Source organism: Sus scrofa, chromosome 2, assembly GCF_054392235.1.
Source record: "Sus scrofa isolate SSC_HxYL_T2T_F1_AM1 chromosome 2, Sscrofa_HxYL_maternal_Yorkshire_Landrace_v2.0, whole genome shotgun sequence".
Lineage (NCBI taxonomy): Eukaryota > Metazoa > Chordata > Mammalia > Artiodactyla > Suidae > Sus > Sus scrofa.
Window position 1 is genome coordinate 16,950,949 of NC_139384.1, and position 25,180 is coordinate 16,976,128.

At 35.9% G+C, this 25,180-nt stretch overlaps 2 protein-coding genes and 1 pseudogene across 2 annotated transcripts in view; 2 read left to right on the top strand and 1 right to left on the bottom strand.

Annotated features, from left to right (window-relative positions):
* Positions 1–25,180, top strand: part of LOC110259269 (olfactory receptor 4C46-like) — a 949,087-nt gene that overhangs the window by 890,339 nt on the left and 33,568 nt on the right. The window lies entirely within an intron of this gene.
* Positions 724–1,660, bottom strand: LOC146405245 (olfactory receptor 4C11-like; annotated as a pseudogene).
* LOC100515602 (olfactory receptor 4C16-like) lies at positions 13,876–14,808 on the top strand. Its single transcript, XM_003124170.5, has one exon. The coding sequence runs from the start codon at positions 13,876–13,878 to the stop codon at positions 14,806–14,808; it is 933 nt and encodes a 310-aa protein (XP_003124218.1).

The window sequence follows — 25,180 nt, forward strand, 5'->3', positions numbered from 1 at the left end:
GTCTCTGATGGTACCTGGATTTCTATGAAGAGTGCACAAGTGTGATTAACAAGATTGAATGTCTTTTTTGTATGTTTATTGCCCATGGGTATGTCTTCTTTAGAAAAGTGTCCTTTCAACCTCTTTGTCTGTCAATCAGATTATGTTTTGTTATTGATGTGTAGGAATTTCTTTCTTTTTCTTTTTTTCTTTTTTTTGTCTTTTTGCCTTTTCTAGGGCCGCTCCCATGGCATATGGAGGTTCCCAGGCTAGGGGTCTAATTGGAGCTGTTGCCGCCAGCCTACACCAGCCACAGCAACACAGAATCCAAGCCACATGTGCCACCTACACCACAGCTTATGACCTTAACCCACTGAGTGAGGCCAGGGATCAAACCCATGTTCTCATGGATACTAGTTGGGTTCAAAACCACTGAGCCAAAGCAGGAACTCTGACTGAATTTTAACATCCCAGAAATTAAAAATAAATGAGAATAAGAAAACCCATGCATTTATTTCAGAATAAACTTTGATTGGAGAACATGTTTAGAACACCTAAAATTGTGCCACTTGAGGAACAAGAAATCTTGGCATTCATCTTCCTTGTGACCTAGAAAAAAAAAGCAACTCACATCTTACATGTGATTGTATGTTTTATTCCACAATAATCATACACTATCATATTTGATATCTGTACAAATTCAGTTAAGCTATGACGCAGTACATAATCAGGCAGGTCCACAGTTCATCTTCTGTTTTCTGAGGTTATTCTGACACACCATAATTTCCTCATGGCATTTTTCACTTCTGCATTCCTCAGTGTGTAGATGAGTGGATTGAGGAAGGGTGTTCCGATGGTATAAAATACTGCCACCATCTTGTCCATGGGGAAAGTAGTTGGGGGGCGGGTATACATGAATATACATGGACCAAAAAACAGGACAACTACAATGATGTGGGAAGTGCAAGTGGAGAGGGCTTTTTTCCTCCCTTCTGCACTGTGGTTTCTCAGTGAATGCAAAATGGCAATATATGAGATCATCAGAATTGTAAAACTGATTGTGCAAATGACCCCACTGTTAAACACCACCAGTAGGTTCATCACATAAATATTCATGCAGGCAAGTTTCAACAAGGGCTGCATATCACAGCAGTAGTGATTGATCAGGTTGGATCCACAGAAAGGTAATCTCAAGGCCAGGATAATCTGAGCCATAGAATGTAGAAAAGACCCTATCCATGCCGGAACAATCAGGATGACACAGGCCTGGCGGCTCATGATGGTTGCATAATGCAAGGGCTTGCAGATGGCCACGTAGCGATCCATGGCCATGAGGACAAGCACAAAGATCTCCATGCATCCAAATAAATGCAGTGCAAAGACCTGAGTCAGGCACTCATTCATTGTAAGATAGGATTTTTGTTGCAGACAGAGAATCTGCAGTTAGTTTAGAGGCAGTGGAAATTGAGAAACAGGTATCAGCAATGAACAAATAAAATAGGAAAAAGTACATTGGGCTCCCAAGGGTCTTGCTGGACTTGATGGTCACAATAAAAAGCAAATTGCCCACCAGAGTTCCCACATAGAAAATGAAGAAAATTGCAAACACCATTTTCTGCCTGTTAGGATCTTGTGTCAATCCTAATCGTCTGAAATCTGTTACACTATTATTTTTCTGCATTGTTTCACTTGATGACAGGAAACCATGGCTTAGAAAAAAATCTGCAAAGATGAAAAAAAAACTCTTGAAGTGAATACTACAGTTGGAGGCCAAATACATAAGCTTGATCAAGGAACTGCCACTTTCCAATGGGTAATCATTTACCTGTTGTGTGCTGCTTTTACCAGAAGAAAATAGATTTCATACTATTTAATCTATTTTCAAGATTTCCTATGAAAATAATGATATAAGGAATAGGAAAATAAGGAAAAGTAAATAACTCTTCAGATTCAATAAATATTTTTTAGATTGTTGGCATGAGTGAATAAATTCTTCAACTGAATGTTTTCTTCAGGTTTTATCAAGGACAGATCAATACTAAGGTAATGTGTTGCAGAAGTAGAGCAAACTTCTATATGCCTTACTAAATGTGCTTTCACATTCATGAACAAAGAATCCAGTGATAATCTTCTGGTAAATATTATATCAAAGAACAATTGTCTAAATATTTTGATTATCTTCCATAATAAAACTTAAGTGCATGCTCTCATGTGCCCCTCCCCCCAACACAGACACACAGGATAGAAGGTGGGATGGAGAGAAAGAAAATAAACATCAAGTTTTAGCGATGAATACATCATCAGTTGGTTCAATCCATCATAAGATCTATTTTAATTCACCTTATTTTACTTTACTTCTCAAAACTTTCTAGTTGTTTATGATTTCAAATTCAGCTCCCATTATTAAAATTTATAGGAGTTCCTATAGTGGCTCAGCAGAAGCTAATCTGACCAGTATCCTTGATTCTGGTACGATCCCTGGCCTCACTCAGTGGGTCAAGCTTCTGGCATTGCCATGAGCTGTGATGTAGGTCGCAGATGCAGCTCGGATCTGGTGTTGCTGTGGCTGTGGTGTAGGCTGGCAGCTGTAGTTCAGATTTGACCCCTAGCTTGGGAACCTCCATATGCTGTGGGTGTGGCCCTAAAAAAGACAAACAAAAGCAAAACAAAACAAATTTACAATCTTTATATTATATTGTCCAAAGTTAAATTTGTCTCCTTATTAATTATTTTTTCTAAATATTTCAATATGTTTTCTTAAGACAAGAGGTTTCACTGAGTCAAGAATGAAGGAAATAAATAGAAGGAGAACATTTCCCATAAATCAGAACACTCAAATTTCAGATTTGAGGTTAAACACCAGGAATTTAATAAATGAGCTCAGGAAGCTCCAAGTCATATCTGAAACCTTTCAATATAATTTTTGTGATACAAATCTTGAATGTCCTTTACTTTCACCTCGAGTAAGAGAAGATAAAAGTAAAAAGGTAGTTGGCATTTATGCATATCTAGCTATATGTCAAACACTGGACAGATTGTTTTATGTGTCCTTACATTCTCCAAATAGTAGCATAATCAATAACAAACTATAAGTGCCAAACTGATAAAGCATATGTATGACTTATAACACACAAAAATATAATTGCCAAGTATAAATTTGTTAACTTTTAAAAAATACAGCAAATAAATACTGGGCCCAGTAATCAATTTTAAGACAGCCTTCTTACTAAATATAATTAAACCTATGAAAATATGTCAATCGTATTCGCTTCTAAATTTCAAATTAAATGTCCAACTAGATAAATTTTTCACCTATCATTTTAATATTCCTTGTGGTTCAATTCATTGACATAGAGAGTGCTGACAAGTACAAGTTGACCTACAGAGTGGGTAGTCAATCCCATTCATTTTTGTAGGAGTCTAAATGGGCTCAATCTTCTAAGGGGTGATTTTCAGCATTATAATATTGCAGCTACACACGGATATGGGTCTAATGATCCCATTTCTGACAGATACTCTCACTGACAAGGACAAATTTATCATTTCAACACTCTCTTTGGTAGCAAAAGATGAGGAAGGACTTAAAATACATCTGAAGGGAACTTAATAAATAGAGGATTTTACTTATATTGATACTACTCATTGATAAAGCATTCATAAAAGTAAAGCAGATACATATGCAGTGGTGCCTGAAGTGTAAAATATGTCCAAAGCATATTCTAAAGTGAAAAATAAGAGGACAGAATTGTATGCTAGCATGATAAGTCTTAATTAAAAGCAGGATTTAAACATATTACACATACACTCATATAAATGAATTGTATTGAGAAGAATGCCAACAAAAACATGCATTGTATTCTCTGTGTACAAAATGGTTTTCTTGGCATCATAGACATGAACCATACCCATTTTTTTTTAGTATGTGCTCTTTGGTAAAATTTGAAAACACTGTCATGTATTGCATTAAAAAACTGAGGCTTTTTGAAACCTCATCTTAGTTGATGGAGTATTATTCACAGTGGCATATGCCTGAACCATACCAACTGCCTTCTGATGAAGCAGGAAGGACAGCAGTATTTGGGGGATAACATGACTCAAGAGCATGAATAAGATGCTGAATCAACTATAGGGTTAGTTAGGGAATTCAGTGGTTTTTAACCACATCGTAGAACAGCACAGTACCTTTAACTAAAGGTTCACTGGTTTTCTGGGATGTTTTCCAAATCTGCTCTGGCCAAAGTTCTTCAACAATCAAATTAAAAATTGTTTGCAGTTTATACATGTTAAGAATGTTAAGTATTGGAGTTCCCGTCATGGCTCAGTGGTTAACAAATCTGACTAGGAACCATAAGGTTGCGGTTCAATCCCTGGCCTCGCTCGGTGGGTTAAGGATCCATCATTGCCGTGAGCTGCAGTGTGGGTCGCAGATGCGGCTCTGATCCTATGTTGCTGTGGCTCTGGCGTAGGCTGGTGGCTACAGCTCCGATTAGACTCCTAGCCTGGGAACCTCCATATGCCACAGGTGTGGCCCTAGAAGAAGGCAAAAAGACCAAAAAAAAAAAAGTTATATAAATATATTTTCATGTATATATACATATTTATACATGTATGTATCTGTAGAGATAGGTAAATAGACATGTGTATAATTCACAACATACCTATTTACTTATGTACATATATTGACATAAACATTAGAATTACATATAGAAATGATGCATATTAGAATGAGGGCTATGTTTGGATCAGAGTTTTTGTCTATAAGCTACTGAATTTAAGCATCTAAAAACTTTAAGCTGCTTAACAAATATTTGTTGCAAGAAAGAAAGCTTTAATAAAATAGCCAGTGGATACAATCTAATAGTGTTTTGCACTGCACCATGTTCAGATGATGTTGAGGAAGAGGGAAGCCTGCATCCTACTGCATCCACCACCAATCATCCTATCTATGGAATGTATCCTGAAAAATTTCAAGCACATATTATTTCTATTTTCTTATCCTTAACATCCTCAGTTCCAATACCCCTGATCTAGCAGTGCTCATTTCCATCAGAAGCTACCACACAGGTTCTTTATTTCCATCATCTTTTATAATATGAAACACACCTAGAAATGTCCCAAACTTTCTATCCTTCCACAAATGCATCATATGTATTAGTCACTCACAATGACATTGACCAGATTCACTTTCTCCAAGTATTATATAAAACTAACTTGATCCCCAAAGCTCTTACCAGCTTTGTAAGAGTCCATGGAGAAAGTTTGAATTATTCAGTTGTCTTCTTTTCGCTCCAAGGCAATTTGGGTGCTCTTTACTCAAATGAGAATTTTTAAAATGTTACCCTAAAATTTGGCTTACCTGGAACCAGGAACTCTTTGATCTCACAAGAAGGCTTAGATTCTCACTTGTGTGCAAGAAGAGAGACCCAGATGATCCCAGATTCATCCGCTACTTTCCAAAATTCACACTCACACAAGATTTTGACTGGAAAGTGAATCTCTTTGGCATTCGCCATAGGAGTATTTAAACATGCATGATGCAAAATATAGAAGTCTAGGGAAGGTCCTTCCCCAAAATGTCACTTGCCTTCACACACTCATACACTGATAAGGATACTCCAAAACTCACAGGAGCCAAAGGGATGAGCCTCCAATGTCCAAAGCTACCAAAAAAATCAGCAGAAAAGTTGAGCTGAGATATAACTCAAAGTAAAAAATAAATATCCATGAATTATAATGATGCAAATAACTGAATAATAAATAACTAAAAAGGAATTAATAGACGAAAGAATACCAAAAAATTGATTTATTTATATTCTCTGTCCTCAAACTCTCCACTACCTAAGTGTGAACTGTGCACACACTTAAGTGACTTCTTTCCAAAGAACTCACGCAGTATGGAGTGAGTGAAAAGAGTAAATTTACAAAAGAGAATTGTGACAGGAGTTCCCGCTGTTTCTCAGCAGGTTAAGAAGCTGACATAGTGTCCCTAAGGATTCAGGTTCCATCCCTGGCCTCACTCAGTGGGCTAAGGATCCTGCGTGGCCTCAAGCTGTGGCACAGATCACAGAAGCAACTTGGATCTGGTGTTGCTGTGGCCGTGGTGTAGGCTGACAGCTGCAGCTCTGATTCAGTCTCTACCCTAGGGACTTCCATGTGCTGCAGGTGCAGCCCTAAAAAAGGAAAAATAGGAGTTCCTGTCATGGCACAGTGGAAACGAATCCCACTAGGAACCATGAGGTTGTGGGTTCGATCCCTGGCTTTGCTCAGTGGGTTAAGGATTTGACATTGCCATGAGCTGTGGTGTAGGTCACAGACACGGCTCAGATCTGCCATTGCTGTGGCTGTGACATAAGCTGGCAGCTGCAGCTCCAATTAGACCCCTAGCCTGGGAACCTCCATATGCCATGGGTACAGTCTTCAAAAGACAAAAAAAAAAAAAAAAAAAAAAAAGAAAAGAAAAGAAAAAAGAAATAAAGAATTATGACAAATAGTACCTTAGTCAGGTGATCAAGATCTATAGGGACAAGTCATGTTGACAGTATGTACCCACAGATGTGATGTGATGAGAATAGCACTCTATCTCTGTGGTCATTCTCCCAGTAACTCATAACCCTGGCTTAATTGCAAGTAAAATATCAGTCAATCCCCAATGGAGGGTTTTTATACAAAATGTCTTACTAGTCCTGCTCAAAACTGATAAAATCATCTGAAACAAGAAAAGTCAGAAGCAGTGTCACTGTTTGGAGGAGCTCAAGAAAACTTGACAACTGAATACATGTAATTTCCTGAATCAGATTCTGGAGAGAAAAAATGACATCATTAAAGACTAATGAATCTGGCTAACGTGGATTCTAGTTAAAATCATGTAATAATGGTGGTTAATTAGTTTTGACAAATGTACCATATTAATATGAGATGATAATAGGGGAAACTGAATTATTTTTACCAACTACCTGTAGATAAAAATCTGTTATAATATAAAGTTTATGAGAAACAAATGGCTTATTTTATTTCACATGTCCTCACAATTCATCTGTGTTTTAGCATGTGTCAGAGTCTCCTTACTTTTTAATGTTGAATAATCTTCTATTGACTGTATACCACAGTGTATTTATCTACTCATATCTTGATGGATACTTTGGTTTCTAGAACATTTTAGCTCTTCTGAATAATACTATCAGAAATATAGTTGTACAAGTATCTTTTTGAGTTCTTGCTTTCAGTTCTTTTGCGGATGTACCCAGAAGTGGAAATGCTGGATCATACAGTGATACTATTTTTAGATTTTTGAGTTATGTTTTACTGTCTTTCACAGTAGCTGCACTATTTTACTTCCCCACAAACAGTGCACAAGTGTGATTGATGATTTGGGACATCTTTTCATGTGTTTATTGTCTGTTGGTATATCTTTTTTGAAAAAAATGCCTTTTCAAGTTTTTTTGCCTATTTACTTGTTATTTGTTATTGAGTGGTAAAAATTCCTTTTATATTTCAGATACTAACTCCAGATATGAATTTATTTCCTTCCATTCTGTGAGTTTCCTTTTCTCTCTGTTGATTGTTCTTTGATACATAGAAGTTTTAAATTTTGATACAGTCCCATATACCTGTGTTTTCTTCTTTTGCCTTTGTTTTTGACTCAAAAAAAAAACCATTGATTAATCTAATGTCCTGAATTTACTTTCTAATTTTTCTAAATGTTTCATAGTGTTAGCTCTGATGTTAAGGTCTTTTATCCATTTGAGTATACTGTGAATATTATGTAAGTTATACCTTCATTCTTTTGCATGTGGACGTCTAGTTTTGACAACTAAATTTATTGAAAAAACTGTGTTTTCTCCACTGGATGGTCCTGAAATTCTTGTAGAAAGTCATTTGAACATTCATGTGATAGTTTCTTTGGGGCTTTATAATCTATTCTATTGCTCTATATGCCTGTCTTTATATCAATACCACACTGTTTTGATTACTGTAGCTATATAGTAAGTTTTAAAATCAGGACATATAAGAAGACCACCTATGTTTTACTTTTCAAGATTATCTTGGCTATTTTTCACCTGTATTTCCTCATTGGACTCAATTATGTGTTTGTGCGTGGCAATTTCAGAAACTGTTCATTCAAAAAATACAGAAAAGAAAAAGGAAGCTAATGTGTGGTTATGAACCAGGTATGATACTGAGGTATACAAATTGTTCTGTATTCCTTATTATATTTCCGAATTACATAGTAGCATTTTCATTCTATAAAGGTAGACAATATGACTCAAAAAAGTTTATCAATAAGATCAACATTCACAAATAGTATAGAAATGGAGAAAGTAATTCCCATTTCCATATTAAAAGGGTTTGTAATTAGGAAAATAATATATTTAATAAAACATTGAGAAAAATGGTTAGTGTCTAAGCTTATACAAGGTGATTGATTTCTCACAAAACATTGACAAGATTGCTTGAATGTTAAATTCTGCCATCAATCCTAAATGACTACAATTAAAATGAAAAATAAGGCAAAGAATGTGTGTATATATGTGTGTGTGTTACTGGGTCAATTTTATATATGGTATAAAACTGACATAACACTGTAAACCAAATAAAATGGAAAAAATAAAAATTATTTCAAAAAGTAAAAAAATAAATCAATTTGTTTTAGATCAATAAATCTACCAGTAAACAGTATACCTAGTTTAGGAAAACTAGGAATCAGTGTTAGGTATAATAATGGTAAGGAGAAAATTTATCAATGAACTGAATGTTTATTAGACTTTATTTAAGTACTGTTAGCTGTTGAACACTGTGAGCTTGATAATTTTTGCTTTGTTAAAAAAATAGAAGTAAGGAAGGCTTCTGGCAATAGCAAATTCAAGGTAAGAAAAAAATTAATGTTTTCTCCTTGATAAAATTATAGCTGAATAATAACTTCAGATGGAATAGGTTTCTCCCAGTATTTACCAATTTTTTATGCTATGCAAATTCACCATTCAAAATTAATACAGCTAATGTTCCAATTAAACTCCATATGAACCACATTCCTCAATGGATCAAAAATCTCTGGATAGTTCATGAGTTTGGACAAAAGTATTTTATTGGCAAGCTCCAGAAAAAGTTAATGCATATTGCCCCCTACCCAAAGTCAAGGGGTAAAAGACATTTGAATTATCAAATATAACATACTAAATTGGAGGTAAAATTTTAATACGCTTTCTTACTCTCTTTGTCTACATTTATTGACTATATCTCCAGGTTTATTTGGTGCTTCTTTAAAAGTGTCCTGTTTTCATTGAATTAATCAGAACAAAACATCCTTGTGTTTTAAAATAGCAGCCTGTAAAATTTCCTAAATCACTAGAATTACTTGAGCTTTGGAAATGGTGACATTACACAAATTTTAATATTGTTGATTGGTCAAAGGAATTCATGTCTACTAAAGCAGGCACTGATCATGATTTTTTGGAGGGTTAAAGGAAATCATCTAGAAGAGCAGCTCTTTTATAATTAAAAGTATAATGAAAAACACTGAGATGAGTAGAAGGGGCTGAGGTATAACCTAGTTAAGACCCAAGTCCCTGGTGGGTGACCCCAAAGCAGAAAGGGCTATCACTAACTTGGAGGGTTTGAGCCTAACATTAGGCACCTCAGACCTAAAGACTGGCACCTGGAATAAGAATTTCCTTAACAGATTTTTAACACCAGCTTATGACCAGCAGAGCTGGTTTGTGTATGTTAAACCATTCTTGCATCAAGGATAACTCCCATTTGGCTCATGGTGTATAACTCTTTTAATGTGCTGTTGAATAAAATTTGCAGTATGTTTTGAGACTTTTTCATCCATATTCATCAATTTTATTGCTTTTTTATTACTAGTGGTCATTTATTTCTTCTTCATTGGTATTCATAATACTAAGCAACATTTATTTAGCAGTTACAATATACAAGGTGTTTTACATAGTTGTATTTTTTAAATCTTTGAAACAATGTGTAGGTGTTGTTATTCACCCTCTTTCCCCCTTTTTTAATTTCTAAATTTTTTTTGAAGTACAGTTAATTAACAATGTTGTGCTATTTTCTGTTGTACAACAAAGTGATTCAGTTACATGTATACACATATCCATTTGTTTTTAGATCTTTTCCCCATGTAGTTTATCATAGGCTACTGATTAGACTTTCTTTGGATGTATAATTAGCAGTAGAATTGCTGAATCATATGGTAGACATACAGGGGGCCAAGGGGCACTTGTGAAGATGCTTAGCATCATTAATCATTAATCACTACAGAAAAGCAAATTATATCTTCTTCAGTTTTAAAAGACACATCTTTTGTGTGTGTATTGAATTTTTGCTTCACCTTTTTTTCATTAAAAACTTTGAGTATATCATTCCATACTTTTTTTGTTCTGCTACGTTTCTACTTATGAACACAGGGAGGGGTAATTCCAGGTTCTGGTTGGTAGCAGAATTGTTTCTGGGTGACACACTTCCTATTTAATGAATGGTATTACTTTTATTCTTTCTGTTCTTTACCCCCTTTCTCCATCATTGTTTTTTTTTTCTTTTTTCTTCTTCTTCTTATCTGGTACTCTTGGTAAGTGTGAAGCCCTTAAAAACTCCAAATCCTTGTTTGCATGTGATTAATGAGCTTGAGGAAAATGAATTTGCTATCCTTGTATAAGCTAAATATACAAATCAAAGTTAAATTTATTACATAGAAGTTGTTTTTGACTAGCAGGGTAAGGAAAACTTTAGGGAATAATGCCCTCTATGATGTAAATAACTTACGTCATTATTTCTTAAAATATTCCCCCTGGAATAGAGGCAAGAATATTTTTTTCACTGGTCTGTTAGGAGATTGCTGTCAAAAAAAAAAAAAAAAAAAAAAAAAGGTCAGAATTGACCCTAATTCAGAGCAGCTTCTAACAGGTAAGTGAAAAATAATCTCCATGTTTTACAGAGAGGCATCATTACAAAAGAATCCAACATAATTTTCTAGTATGTTTATTTTGAATATCTAGTTGTTCCCAGATAACTCTGAGAAAGAAATTAAAACAAGTTTATACTGAGATTGACTGTTAATAGAGGAAATAGAAGCAACGCAAATGTTGAGAAAAAGTATCTTTTGAACTCAGTGAACCTTTTATGTGCACCAGGTATGTTAAAAGTCATCATTGCAGTGTAGAAATAGAGGAATATAGTTCGTGTCTATGGTTTATTACAGATTTTAGAGATGGCAGAATGTTCACAAATAATTCTCATGTAAGATGGAGCAACAATATATGTCCTCACCAAGAGCGGTGGATACTAGAAATTTAGAAAGAGATTATGTGGATTAGAAATCAGACAAACGGTGAATGGAGATAATGACCTTCAAAGAGCTTTTGGAGAATGGCGACTTTTCCGTCTCCATTTGACATCGTTGAGCAGAACACCGTACAGCACAGTATAGAATTATCACACGTGGAGTTCTTCTACAGTAACATTGCAGATTTAGGGTTTGCACTTGGCACATTTCAGAGGTTTAATTTGAAAAGTTAAATACCTACTTCTCAGAGAATATGCAGAGGAAACCTGAAAAGGAGGAGACTAAAAACCGTAATTAAGGTGAAAGATAATGTGTGTATATGTGGAAGAGGAGTTCCTGGAAAAAAAAAAGCATAGAAATCTTTCATTTTCATCAATATTTGTGCCTGCCAACGTTCTTTAGTGTTGGATCTCATTTACCCTTTGCCGCTTCATGGGGCATCCATTCTATGTCAGGTAAGATTTGAATAAAATTAATAACTTAATATGGAGGGCAAGCAGGCATAGAAAGCCTGCTTGCCCTCCATATTGAATTTTATGATTTCAATATGAATTTTATGGCCACCTTTTGATTTTCAGGTCAGGCTATTTTTCTAGGCTATCTGGACCACATAAGCAGGAGTCATGGGATCCAGTTACACAGAATCAAGAGTTTAAGGAGAGTAGATTGTATATTCTTTTGCATGGGCTGTTGAGTGATAAATCTTGAGATTATTAACCTTCCCACAAAGAACAGTAAATTCTGTAAAGAAATAGAGTGTAAATTTTTTTCTGAAGATGGATGTGCTTGTATAACAGAATCAGAGAGAGGTAGATAGATAGAGACTTTTAAAGGTAAGCAATGCTTTTCACTGCGGCCTCTGCAGTAAAATAAATTTTCAAAGATAGAAGAATCCACCTAACTGTCACAAGACATGTTTCTACAATCTTTTCTTAGTCTCTTTGCTGAAAACTCCGTCTTGTCCCCACTTTACTTTATCCCATCTTCCTGCTTGAAAAACAGTCACAGTGCTGGTAAATGACTTAGGAACAAAGACCTAAAGGCATAAGCTATTCATGTGGTCAGCTGAATGAGGACATTAAAAGCAGTGTGGTTTCTTGAGGTGGCACTCTTGGTCCCTGAGACCTTGAGTCCCCTGGTTCCCAACTTTACTTAAGATAAATGTCTCTGTGTCTTGTTTTATGTTAACTTTTTCCCTTAAGTTTCACATCACCCGTTCTTCAGCCCCAACCTGCTGAGCCGGTCTCCGCATCTAACACTCTGTATACCACCCTCATCTATCTTCCACCTTTGCCTGCCTACTTTCCTTCAGCTCTTCTCTAAGGTCATCTGTTCATTTTATTTTTGACAAATGTAGAAATCTTAAAATGGCTTATCCATTTGAAGACTTGAGAAGACAGTATCTACTGAAAATCTGCTTGGCCTGTTTTTTTATTTTTTATGTCTTTATTAGAGTATAGTTGATTTATAGTGTTGTGTCAATTTTACAGCATAGTGACCCAATCATTCATGAATATATATATTCTTTTTCTCATACTATCTTCCATGATGTTCTATCCCAAGAGATTGGATTTCATTCCCTGTGCTGTACCATCTACTTTGCCTCTTTTTAAAAAGCACACCTCTTTACACTTTCTCCTTCTTTGTGCTCATCCAAGAACCTGGGGTTTTCAGATATTTGAATAATACAAACTGTACTAGGAATATAACCACACAACCATCCAAAAAAATCACTACAGATCTAAGATTCTTAACAGAAAAAATACAAACTTTTGAGGAATAACCCACTGTCCTGGATATAGAAATTTAACATCAGGGCTCCTGAGTGCCCTAAAGGGTGCTTCTCAGAAACTGGAAAAAGAAAAATAGAAACTGGGATATTTTAGACAATATAGACTATGAAATAACGTGCTTTTCTGTTCATTAGCATTTGAACTATTACAAAATATCACAAACATTCATGATAATAACAGCAGATTATTGAAAGTCCATGTTTCCCATTTCATTTCTCATGCTCTAATAACTGGAGCAAGTATGTAAGGAAGAGGTGGAGCATATTAGATGTATAAAATAATATATATATATTTACCTATCTATGTATGTATAACAAATATATGATACATAAGTGTTTATAAATGACATTTTAATTGAGTTAAACATGAGACTTTATATCTTTAGCATGAACCTTCAAAGGCAGTCCGACATATTCTAAATCCCAAGGGATAGAACATGTAAAACATCGGTCATAAAATTTTTGAACATGAAAAACAAATGAAGGAAACAACGGAGACATATCTCTTAATTACGGATTTAATAACTTGACAAAGTTAATGAAGTATCATGTCAAAACTAACAAGTAATTTTATTCAAAAAGTTCTGTAGGAAATTACTACCTACAGGAGCTTATTTGAAATTCATAGTAAGCCTTTGCAGGGGCCTTTAAAAACTAAAGAAGAAAGTGTTAGCAAGAGGTATTAATAAATCACAGGTAGACTGTCCCCCAAGAAGAATAGTCCATAACATCATGTTACACACTATGACTAGTTCTTTATTTTTTTTGCAGATAAACCCTTTCACATCCATCCCATCTCACTAATGAAATCATGCAGCTGAACAATAATGTGACTGAGTTCATTCTACTTGGGTTGACCCAGGATCCTGTTAGGAAGAAAATAGTGTTTGCCATTTTCTTGATTTTCTATTTGGGGATACTGTTGGGTAACTTGCTGATTCTTGCTACTATCAAGACCAGCCGGGCACTTGGGAGTCCAATGTACTTTTTCCTTTTCTACTTATCCTTAACTGATACCTGCTTCTCTACTTCCATAGCTCCTAGAATGATTGTGGATGCCCTTTTGAAGAAGACCACTATCTCATTCAGTGAGTGCATGTTCCAAGTCTTTACATTCCATTTCTTTGGTTGCCTGGAGATCTTCATTCTAATCCTTATGGCTGTTGACCGCTATGTGGCCATCTGTAAGCCCCTGCACTATACAACCATCATGAGCCACCGAGTCTGTGGTGTGCTGATGGCCCTGGCCTGGGTGGGGTCTTGTGTGCATTCTTCAGCTCAGATTTTTCTGGCCCTGAGTTTACCATTCTGTGGTCCCAATGTGATTGACCACTATTTCTGTGACTTGCAGCCTTTGCTGAAACTTGCCTGTGCAGACACCTATGTGACCAACCTACTCTTGGTGTCCAACAGTGGAGCCATCTGTACAGTGAGTTTTGTCATGCTGATGGTCTCCTATGTCATCATCTTGTATTCTCTGAGAAACCACAGTGCAGAAGGGAGGAAAAAAGCCCTCTCCACCTGCATCTCCCACATCATGGTAGTCATCTTGTTCTTTGGTCCTTGCATATTTATATACACACGCCCTGCAACTACCTTTTCCACGGATAAGATGATAGCTGTGTTTTATACAATCGGAACACCTTTGTTCAACCCTCTGATTTATACACTGAGGAATGCAGAAGTGAAAAATGCCATGAGGATGTTATGGAATAAGAAGTTGGTTTCAGATGACCAACGATGAATGGAAATTTTTCAAATTTTTCTTCATAGTCTGGATTGACCTGGAAAGAATTCATAGAGACTATTATCTTTTTATTGTGCAATGAATACAATTCTGTCTTAGCAATTGGAACATATGCACTGACTAGCACTGAGTCAATTTAGTGTAGAGGAAGAGACAGCAATAGTAATAAACAGGTCATAAGGACCATTACCTCAGACACTGTATATCTGTCTCTCTTACCTGCCTAGTATCTCTGCAGTTTTCACCTAGAGTGTCCTCTTTTCTTCTTCATGCTGCTTTCTGTTGTTTTTTCACTCCTAGATACCCTGGCCCTATATGCTTAAATACACAACCTGGTAACTTTTATGTATCCCTAACATTTGCATGGATTAAATAATTCTGTTTCATTGTATAAGTTCAAGAACTTTCAACATAAACTTTCTTCCTAATTAGTGTCAGGTTCAAATAATTGTAGAAGCTTCATAAAGTAAGAGACAGTATGTAATCTAGTGTTTCCCCTTCCAATTCTTGGTTTTGTACTCCAAATTCTTACCATTCCTTTACCTAGATCATTTCTTCACAGGTGGAAATTCACCCTTGTGTTGTAGTCCTTTGATCAGAAGAAAGGTTTCACTGCTAGGTTTTTAGTAAGTATGGTATATTTAATAAAATGTACTTTGTGTTCCTAATTTGATGTCTTCTAACTTGGGAGGAGTATTAAGGTTTCTCTTGAATTATACCAATTATATTTTTAAAATAATATTGGGTTATAATGAGTGTAGCATATATGATCCACATTAAAAGTGATGTATTTGTGTGGGCTGAAAATAGAGTGTGAGCTGTTGATGTTAGAGAATTTCAATATATTAATACACTTGAGCAATGAATGAGATAACCAGAGATTATTTAGGCTTGAGATAGAGTTATTTATATTGTAGATAAGAATATCAATTTCCTTTCTTGAAAAGAAAGAAAAGAACTATGGGAAGACTAAAAAAATTAGTTGACAGGAAGTCAGAAAGAAGAGTAATGAGATGAAGAGGGGGAGCACAGAGCAATTTTAGGGAAGGAAAACATTTGTGTTTGATATTCTAGTGGTTGGTAAATCACATAGTGCATTTGTCATACAAAACTATACAACAGAAGAGTAAACTCTAATATAAACTATATTCTTTATTAAAAAACAGAGCAATCTTAATGATCAGTTGTAACAAATGCACCACACTAATGCAAGGTGTCTGATACTGGGAAATTGTGAGGGAGAGTGGGTACATGGGAACTGTCTATACTTTTTGTCTGTATTTTTTACACAATTTTCCATAAACTTAAAATTTCTCTAAAAAATAAAGTCGGTCAAAAAAGATCAACTTCTCTTAGCTGTATTTAAAATATTTTAAATTTTATTCAATTTATTATACAAGTACATATTTTATTGAGCCACATATTGATGTCCTCAAATCCTCTACAACTTACCCAAGTAAGCTGTACAGATATCATTAATAAATATATAATATGATATTTTCTGTGGGCAATTTTTTTTTAATTGAGAAGGGTTTTTTTTCTTTTTTTTTTTAGTTATTCTGTGGCATATGGAGCTTCTGGGTCAGGGAAGAAGTATTATTCTTAACATTAAATTGAATGCTGTTATAGATCATGAAGTATTTGCATTAAAAGAATATTTATACTCCAAAGGAGAGTCTTTAATACTTTATATTTAGAGATATAGAGATAGTTTTTCTCTACTCTTTTTTGCATATTGTCTTCATGAACATTTTTGGAAAAGGATACACTTCTTAAAAGTAGCTTAAGACTTCAGTAATAACAAGGGTTTGGATTTTTATTACAAATATATTCTATCTAAATTCATTTAGATTCTGAAAGGAAGTAAATGTAAAACTTGTATTTTTAAAGCCTCAGGCAGGATTTTGCATAAGAAAAGTAGATAAGAAAATTTAGCATCTAAAATTGAAATTCAGGTTTATTAGAGAAAACGTGTGTGTGTGTGTGTGTATCTCAAAGGAACATGAAACAGGGAAATTCTACCACCTTCTCATTGTTAATCATTATTCTAGAAGTTGAAAATATGACAGTAAAGAAAAAAACAACATTCACTGTCCTGTGAAATTTATGGTATAGTAAAGATTGAAAAAAAAGAGAGACAGTTATTTAATATTTCAGGGATTTTAAAAGTACTATGAACTTACACAAAGCAAGACATTTGAAGAATGAGATGATGGCCATGCTGCTTAAAAATGTTTATATTTAGAATAGGATGGTCAAGGAAAGTTCATGTGATTAGTTGACTTTTGTCATCTATGACAAAATTTAGGGTTCTCGGCAAGGGAACATTTTGCTCACAGAGTATCCTTGACAATGTATAGGTATTAATTTTTCCCAAAATCATGGTGATGGGAGATGGGTATTTTTACTAGCATGTGATGGATAGAGATCAGAGATGCTATTGGACTGTCTACTACACTGGAGACAAATCCTTATATAATAAATGATCTCTCTTACTGAAAATGTCAATATTACAAACTCTATTCAGTATAAAAATATAATAAAAATGCAAACCCTTGTGAATAGTGCTGCAATAAACATGTGGGTGCACGTGTCTTTTTTAAGGAAAGTTTTGTCCAGAGATCCTGCTGTGTAGCACTGGGAACTATGTGTAGTCACTTGTGATGGAGCATGATAATGTCAGAAAAAAGAATGTATACATGTATGTGTAACTGGGTCACTATGCTGTACAGTAGAAAAAAAATTATGTATTGGGGAAACAAAAAAAAAGAAAAAAAAGAAAATTTAAAAAATAAAAGAAAAGAAATAACAGAGAAAATACTTGAAGATGATATACTCCAAAATTATAATGAAAAGTGTAATTTATAGGACTTTTGTGATTTTATCTGTATGATGTGAGAAAATATTTCAGTATTTGTGGCATGATATGACATTGTTTAACAAGATAATTCTGAACGCCCTTTTAAGCATTTAGGGAGGATACTGGGATATTAATTAGGACTATACTCTAATATCTAGGAAAGACATTATGGTAGAATAAAAAAGTGAGTAGCAGTGTGTGGTTACATGTCTGCTTCTGGGTACTGTTTTCATTGCTGATGGGGACGTAAAATGATACATTCACTTCAGATAATATTCCAGATGGTTATTGGCATAAATTAAATATACACTCCCCATATATTCCAAAAATTTCACTTCTGTTTATCCAGGAGAAATAACATGCGCTCAAGTGTTTGTGCTATAATGTTCACAGAAGTTTTGTACATAATAGCCAAGAATCTGAAATAACCCAAGGGCACATTAATAAAAAGGATGAATTCTGGCATACACAAATAATTAAATCTTCCTCAGCAATGAAAAAGAATGAACTAATGAACTATTGATGCACACATCATTGATGAATTGTAAAAACATTATTTGCTCAATTGATGTCCTATGTAAAAGAGCATTGCTTTTTTTTTTTTTTTTTTTTTTTTTTTTTTGGTCTTTTTGCCTTTTCTAAGGCCGCTCCTGCAGCATATGGAGGTTCCCAGGCTAGGGGTCGAATCAGAGCTGTGGCTGCACAGCCACAGCAATTCGGGATCAGAGCTGCATCTGTGACCTACACCACAGTTCATGACAATGCCGGATACTTAGCCCATTGAGTGAGGCCAGGTATTGAACCTGCATCCTCGTGGATGCTAGTCAGATTCGTTTCCACTGAGCCACAATGGGAACTCTGCACTTTCTGCAGTTTTGATTCTCCAGTTTTTCTACAGTTCAAACTATAAATTTAATGAAATTTTGTCCTTAATTTTGTTTATATCATGTGTTAGGATCTTCCATATAAAGACAGACTAGGTGTGGATATTCTCAATTTATATAAAAAGAAGGGAGTTCCCGTCGTGGTGAAGTGGTTAACGAATCCGACTAGGAACCATGAGGTTGCGGGTTCGATCCCTGCCCTTGCTCAGTGGGTTAACGATCCGGCGTTGCCGTGAGCTGTGCTGTAGGTTGCAGATATGGCTTGGATCCCACATTGCTGTGGCTCTGGCATAGGCTGGTGGCTACAGCTCCGACTGGACCCCTACCCTGGGAACCTCCATATGCCACAGGAAGTGGCACTAGAAAAGGCAAAAAACAAAAGAAAAAAAAAGAATCATAAGCTCTTTTTATTGGATATTCATTGCATGAATTTCATTTTTTGCTTTTGGAATAAGGGAAATAGATCCAGCAGTATTACTTTCAGTTACCAGTGGAAGAAGGAGGCTCGGAAAGGATGACCTGCTCGGTGCTTAAAACAACAACAACAACAAAACTAACAGGACATAAGAGACTAGATGCTCATCTTCATGATCATTAGGTGAGGGATCCGTCCAATACTTTCTATCATTCCCCAATGGTATCATTAAAAAAACTCATTGGGTATTCCCACTGTGGCTCAGCAGATTAAGAACTCGACACAATGTCCAAGAGGATGTGGGTTCCATCTCTGACCTCCCTCAGTGAGTCAAGGATCCAGTGTTGCTGCAAGCGGTGGTATAGGCTTGCAGCTTCAGCTCTCATTCAGCTCCTAGTGGGAACGTCCATATGCCACAGGTGTAAAGAGAGGAACAATAACAACAAAAAAAACTCTTTGAAATTAACAGTCTTTGAGGCAAACCATGGTTTTGTTGTGGAGGACATTTGGTTGTGAGTAAAAGGTGATGCTCTAACATGTCCACTCTGCTCCTGGATAAACTACATCACAAAAGGCGGTACTGTTCTAAATGTGTGTTTAAATAAGTAGGTCTTTCTTTAAGCACATTGAATTTTTCCAATGCCAATGGAAAGGAACTAACTCTCTAAAGTGTTTATAAGATATCAATAGCAATGTCTAAAATGTGTCTTAGAATCAGGATAAATGTAAAGCTTTTATATCACAATAACCTGTCTTTCTGTGCTCAGATGCCCAGCATGGTGATTAAGTTTTCTATCCCCAGCCTTTCCCTGTTCTGAATCTTGACCCTACATGCCAGGGAGAGTCAGTCACTGAAACTGTTTTTAACTAATTTGGGTGTATGCTCTGCTACGATTAAAAAATGATTTTTTTGTTTCAATAATAAAATACTGAATGTATGGAATGTTCATGTGTAGAACTTTATACATGGTATAGAAGGGGATAGACTTGCTTAGTTAGAGGCAGCTAAAGTCAGGGGTAGAGAATGACCAATATCCTTTATAGAGGTGGACAAGAGCTGGAATTTCATTTGGTCAGTGACTGCTGTTGCATAATTCCCAAGAGCATGACATCTAGTATCAGAGTCAGGTCCCTCTTAAACTGCAATTTGAATCTTAATGATTTAGTGTAAATAACTGAAACTATTTTTTTGTTTGTTTGTTTTCAAAAATCCAAAATGAGTATCAGAATAGAACGTCGTGGTGTGTTGCTGGAGTTAAATGCCTGCAAAATGTTTACAGACCTCCACACATAAAATATGCTTTCATTTAATATCATGTCCTTAATCTAAAAAAGTAATGCAGTTAGCCTATAATAAATCTTCTACAACCTATATCTTTGTTCAATGTGTAACATTCCAAAACTTGTAAAAAGTGCTGTTGAAGATGTATTATGTTCGATATCATTTCAGATGAATTGAGCTTCTGTTGTATATTCTGAACTCAACTCAGCCTCATGGAAAATCAGAATAATGTCACAGAATTTGTTTTCATGGGGCTCTGGGGAAATAAGACAATAGAGCTAGTGTTATTTTTCTTGTTCCTCCTCTGTTACCTGGCTGTCTTAATGGGGAATTTCTTCATCTTACTCACAATCACATGCAGCCATCTAATCCAACAACCAATGTACTACTTTCTCTGCCACCTTTCCCTCATGGACCTCTGCTACACCTCTACTGTGGTCCCCAGGCTCATCAGAGACTTAGCTGCAGCGAGAAAAAACATTTCCTACAACAACTGCCTGACCCAGCTCTTCACTGCCCACTTGCTGGCAGGTGTGGAAATATTCATCTTGGTGTCCATGGCTTTTGACCGCTATGTTGCCATCGTCAAGCCCCTGCACTACCTGGTCATCATGAATAGGCAGAGGTGTAACATGCTAATCATAATGGCCTGGGTTGTGGGGTTTTGGCACGCTATTGCTCTCCTTCTCATGGTTCTCAAATTACCTTTCTGTGGTCCTAATCAGATAGATCACTACATATGTGATGTGAAGCCTCTTTTGAAACTGGTGTGCAGGGATATTCATGTTGTGAGTATCCTAGTGATTGCAAATTCAGGGATGGTGGTGGTTGTCATATTTCTTGTCTTAGTAGCTTCTTACGTAGTCATATTGTATAATCTTAAAACACACACCTCTGCAGGGCGACGCAAAGCTCTCTCAACTTGTAGTTCTCACGTAACAGTTGTAGTGTTATTCTTTGTGCCCTGCATCTATACTTATGTTTTACCTGCAGGTAGTGAGAACAAGGATAAGGAAATCTCTGTGTTTTACACTGTGATTGCCCCCATGCTGAATCCTCTCATCTATACCCTGCGAAACGTGGAGATGAAAATTGCCATGCGGAAGGTATGGTCCAAAGTGGCACATTGGGTTTAAAGTACATGAGGTAATATTCATTGTGCTCTTGAAGCCCAGTCCCTAGGACATGCGTCATGTGATGTATTATAGAAAGCATCTAAGCCTTCTTTGGGGAGTTGGACTAAATGAACTCTGACATTATATTAGCCACAGAATCAAGGTATTGAGAATGCAATATGCTCTTTAAAGGGTCCAACTAGTTCCAAGTGAGACACCTGAATTTGAGGAAGGCAAGAAATATCCTTCTAAAGCACGCTTTAGATCTTATCGTAGGCCTCTCCAAAAATTGCTAGGGAACCCTCTTTGCCTTGTTATAAAATCCAGCCTTCTCACCTGTCCATTGAAATCTTCCAAAATTGGTCTGGGTATAACTAGCTAATCTCAGAAGTCACCTCATGGAAAGAAAGTATAATGTTACAATGACAGGCTCTGGGGTCAGGAAACCTGGGTGACTACTGGCTTTGTAAGTTTTCATGTCTTTGTCTTGGCAATCGGCTTTAATTACGTTAGTTTCCATTTTGAAATATCTGTGAAATTAGGTGATATTATCCTTCATAAAGATGTAATAATAATTGGGCTAAACGTGTGAGTTTTTGCAGGGGTTATGGATACCAGAAACTCATGTTAGTTACTTCTTTTCATTCTTTACCTTTTTCCCCTTGATTCCCTAAATGTTTCATCCAGCTGCACTGGGCCCCTCATAGTCTCTAAACACACCTTAAATTCTGTTACCTCTGTGAGTTTTTTCTTCATATCCTCGGACTATAATGCTCCCTCCCTACACTTTAAGGTCCACATCTTACATTTAATTCATATTTCAGAACTTATTCAGAAATATTTTGGAGATCCTTGTGCAGATCGGAAATATTGATGATTACTTCTCTGTTCTTTTTATTACTTTTCAGCTGTACATTTACTGCATGTCAAAGAACCTTATGCCCTGCACTCGTGTTTCCACTTATGAAATGCATTTTATCTGTTTGGCTGAGACAAAGAGTATATGCTATATCTTTATCTTGCTTTGTATCTCTCTGTTTTCTAGAACTACAGATTGATAGAATTAAGCGGTTACAGCGTTAAATTCAAAGACATTGTATTCCCTTTTTATTTGACTGTATACATTGCACTCACGAAGCTAGAATTTACCTTTATGTCATTAACAATTATATATTAATAATGAAATAAGTAATATCAGAAAGGCTAAAAATTTAACTTAAACCCCATGTAACTATGGGGAAGGGAATGGAATTCATAAGACTCTTGGTCTGCTATATCTTTTAATTAATGTTATGCAGTGAGGAAGTACTACTATTTTAAATATTGTTTACCCCCATGTCCTTTGACTCACATAGCCTATTTGAGCTCTGGTTCATTGTTCCCATTTGTGTAGACATTTCTCTCAGCCAAAAGGCTTGCCTTTTCTCAACAGAAGGACGACATAGCTTCCATACAGTTCTCTGCATGAAGTTATTTCTGCCCTGCAACCATGGCAAAAGCCAGGAATAACCATAGATGCAACAGTGTTTGTCTTTATTATCAGTAATCCTTCTTTCGCTCTTTCTACTCAGAATTTTCACACATTTGACTAGTACCTTTTTTACTCCTGAAGCCATGTAAACGTCTGGAATATCAGTGGAAGCATTCTGTCGATTCCATAAACAATTATCTCTGACTGGTTATTTACTCATAGTTCTGTTTCATCTGGTTTAAGCTCATAATTATCAGGAGTTCCTGTCATGGTGCAGTGAAACAAATCCAACTAGGAACCATGAGGTTGTGGGTTAGATCCCTTGCCTCGCTCAGCGGGTTAAGGATCTGGCGTTGCTGTGAATTGTGGTGTGGGTCACAGATGCAGCTCAGATCTGTTGTTGCTGTGGCTGTGGCATACAACAGCAGTCGTAGCTCCAATTGGAACCCTAGCCTTGGAACCTCCATATGCCACTAGTGCGGCCATGAAAACACACACACACACACATACAAATCACAATATTAATATAGTAAACACACACACACACAGATATATTAGGTTTATATTAGTATTAGAATTGTATATATATATATATATATATATATATGTGGATTATATTTTTAAAATATATAATATGTATTTTTGTGCCTGTGTGTGTGATGATTTCTCTGCCTGTGTATAATATGGGGGGAAGTGTATGGAGGGTCATAGGATGGATCAAGGAAATATTCAGTCCCTTCAGAAAGAATGCTCTCCAACAAAAACAACCAAACAAAAAAACACTGTTTATTATCACATGCTTTCTTTTCTCAAAGGATCACAAGGTTTTTACCGGCAAAAAGTATGACTATACTATACAGTAATATATTATACAAGTGAGCTCACAAAGAAGTCCATGTTGAATTAAAATTAGTTACCTATCCGTTAGGTGCTCTTCCTAGGATTCACTCTCCAGGCTACAGATGCCTAATATCTTCAGAAAATACATGTCATGTAAATGTATAGTACTTGTTAAGATAGTTTGCTTAATACATGAATGCAAACAGAGAATATTTAATACATACTAATGGTGGTAAGCATAACTTAAGATATACCATCTATTTATATATGAATTTATTGGCAACTTTAAAAGTAATCATTACTAAATTTTATTAAAGAAGTATTCCAGGAGTTCCCATCATGGTTCAGCAGTTAACACACCCGACTAGGATCCGTGAGGATGTGGGTTTGATGCCTGGCCTCATTCAGTGGGTCAGGGATCCAGCGTTGCTGTGAGCTGTGGTGTAGGTTGCACATGGTGCTTGGATCTGGCGTTGCTGTGGCTGTGGTGTAGGCCAGCAGCTGCAGGTTTGATTTGCCCCTAGCCTGGGAACCTCCTTATGCCATGGGTGCGGCTTTAAAAAGACAAAACAAAAAAAGAAATTTTGTCTATTACTATAAGAATTTACTGGAAACTTAAATGCCTGTCTACCTATATTTTATTAATAAATAATACACCTGCTAATGAACACTTAAATTGCATAGTCATGTTATTTAAAACATTAGGCTCGAAGAACCTTAGTATCGTGGAGGTGGCCTAAAGGAAAAATTAGAGGCAAATCTTATAAATGAATTCATATAATCCATGAAATAAGAATTAGCAGGGAATTCTAGAAAAAAGAGGGGTATAGAACAAAACCAACTCTCAGCAGAACAATTTCAGATGACTTGTGACAAACTCAGGAATAAGGCTTGTAAATGAGGCACTTGAATGTATTTCTAAGGAGTAACCTTTGATAGGTGTGTGTCTGTGGGTAGAGAGGTGACCACCTATGTCCTTCTCTGTATTGACACAAGTGAGCTTGAGTGAGGCTTGATCAACATTGGGCTAAATGATGTTGAAACCATCAACCAGTAGAACACTGGGTTGCGATGCCCCTTCATTCCGAAGTTCTAGTATCTCATTTTCGAAAGTTTACTTAACTTTCAAAGCCTAGAAGTAATTACTAAATGGATCAAAACCTGTTTCTTTCACTCACAGAAGGCACACAACCTTTGTTTGTGCTGTTTAACAACTCTGTGTGCTAGTCATGCTAACTTCTAGAGGCTCAAGTTCTTAGCACAATAGAGGTAATTCTATTTGTTATGGCGAGATGAAATTATATAATAAACCTGAAGCATGAAATAATCTGAATAAAGTGTTGTTAAAATGTGTTTTAGAATGATAAACATTCTAAACATTGATTTTCTTAAGTCTTATGTATTTGAGTATGAAAGAAGGGATTGGTTACCTGAACTTCAGGCTGAACATTTGGGGCTGAATGTATATGACCTGCAGAAAGGAAGTGGCATGGATAAAAACA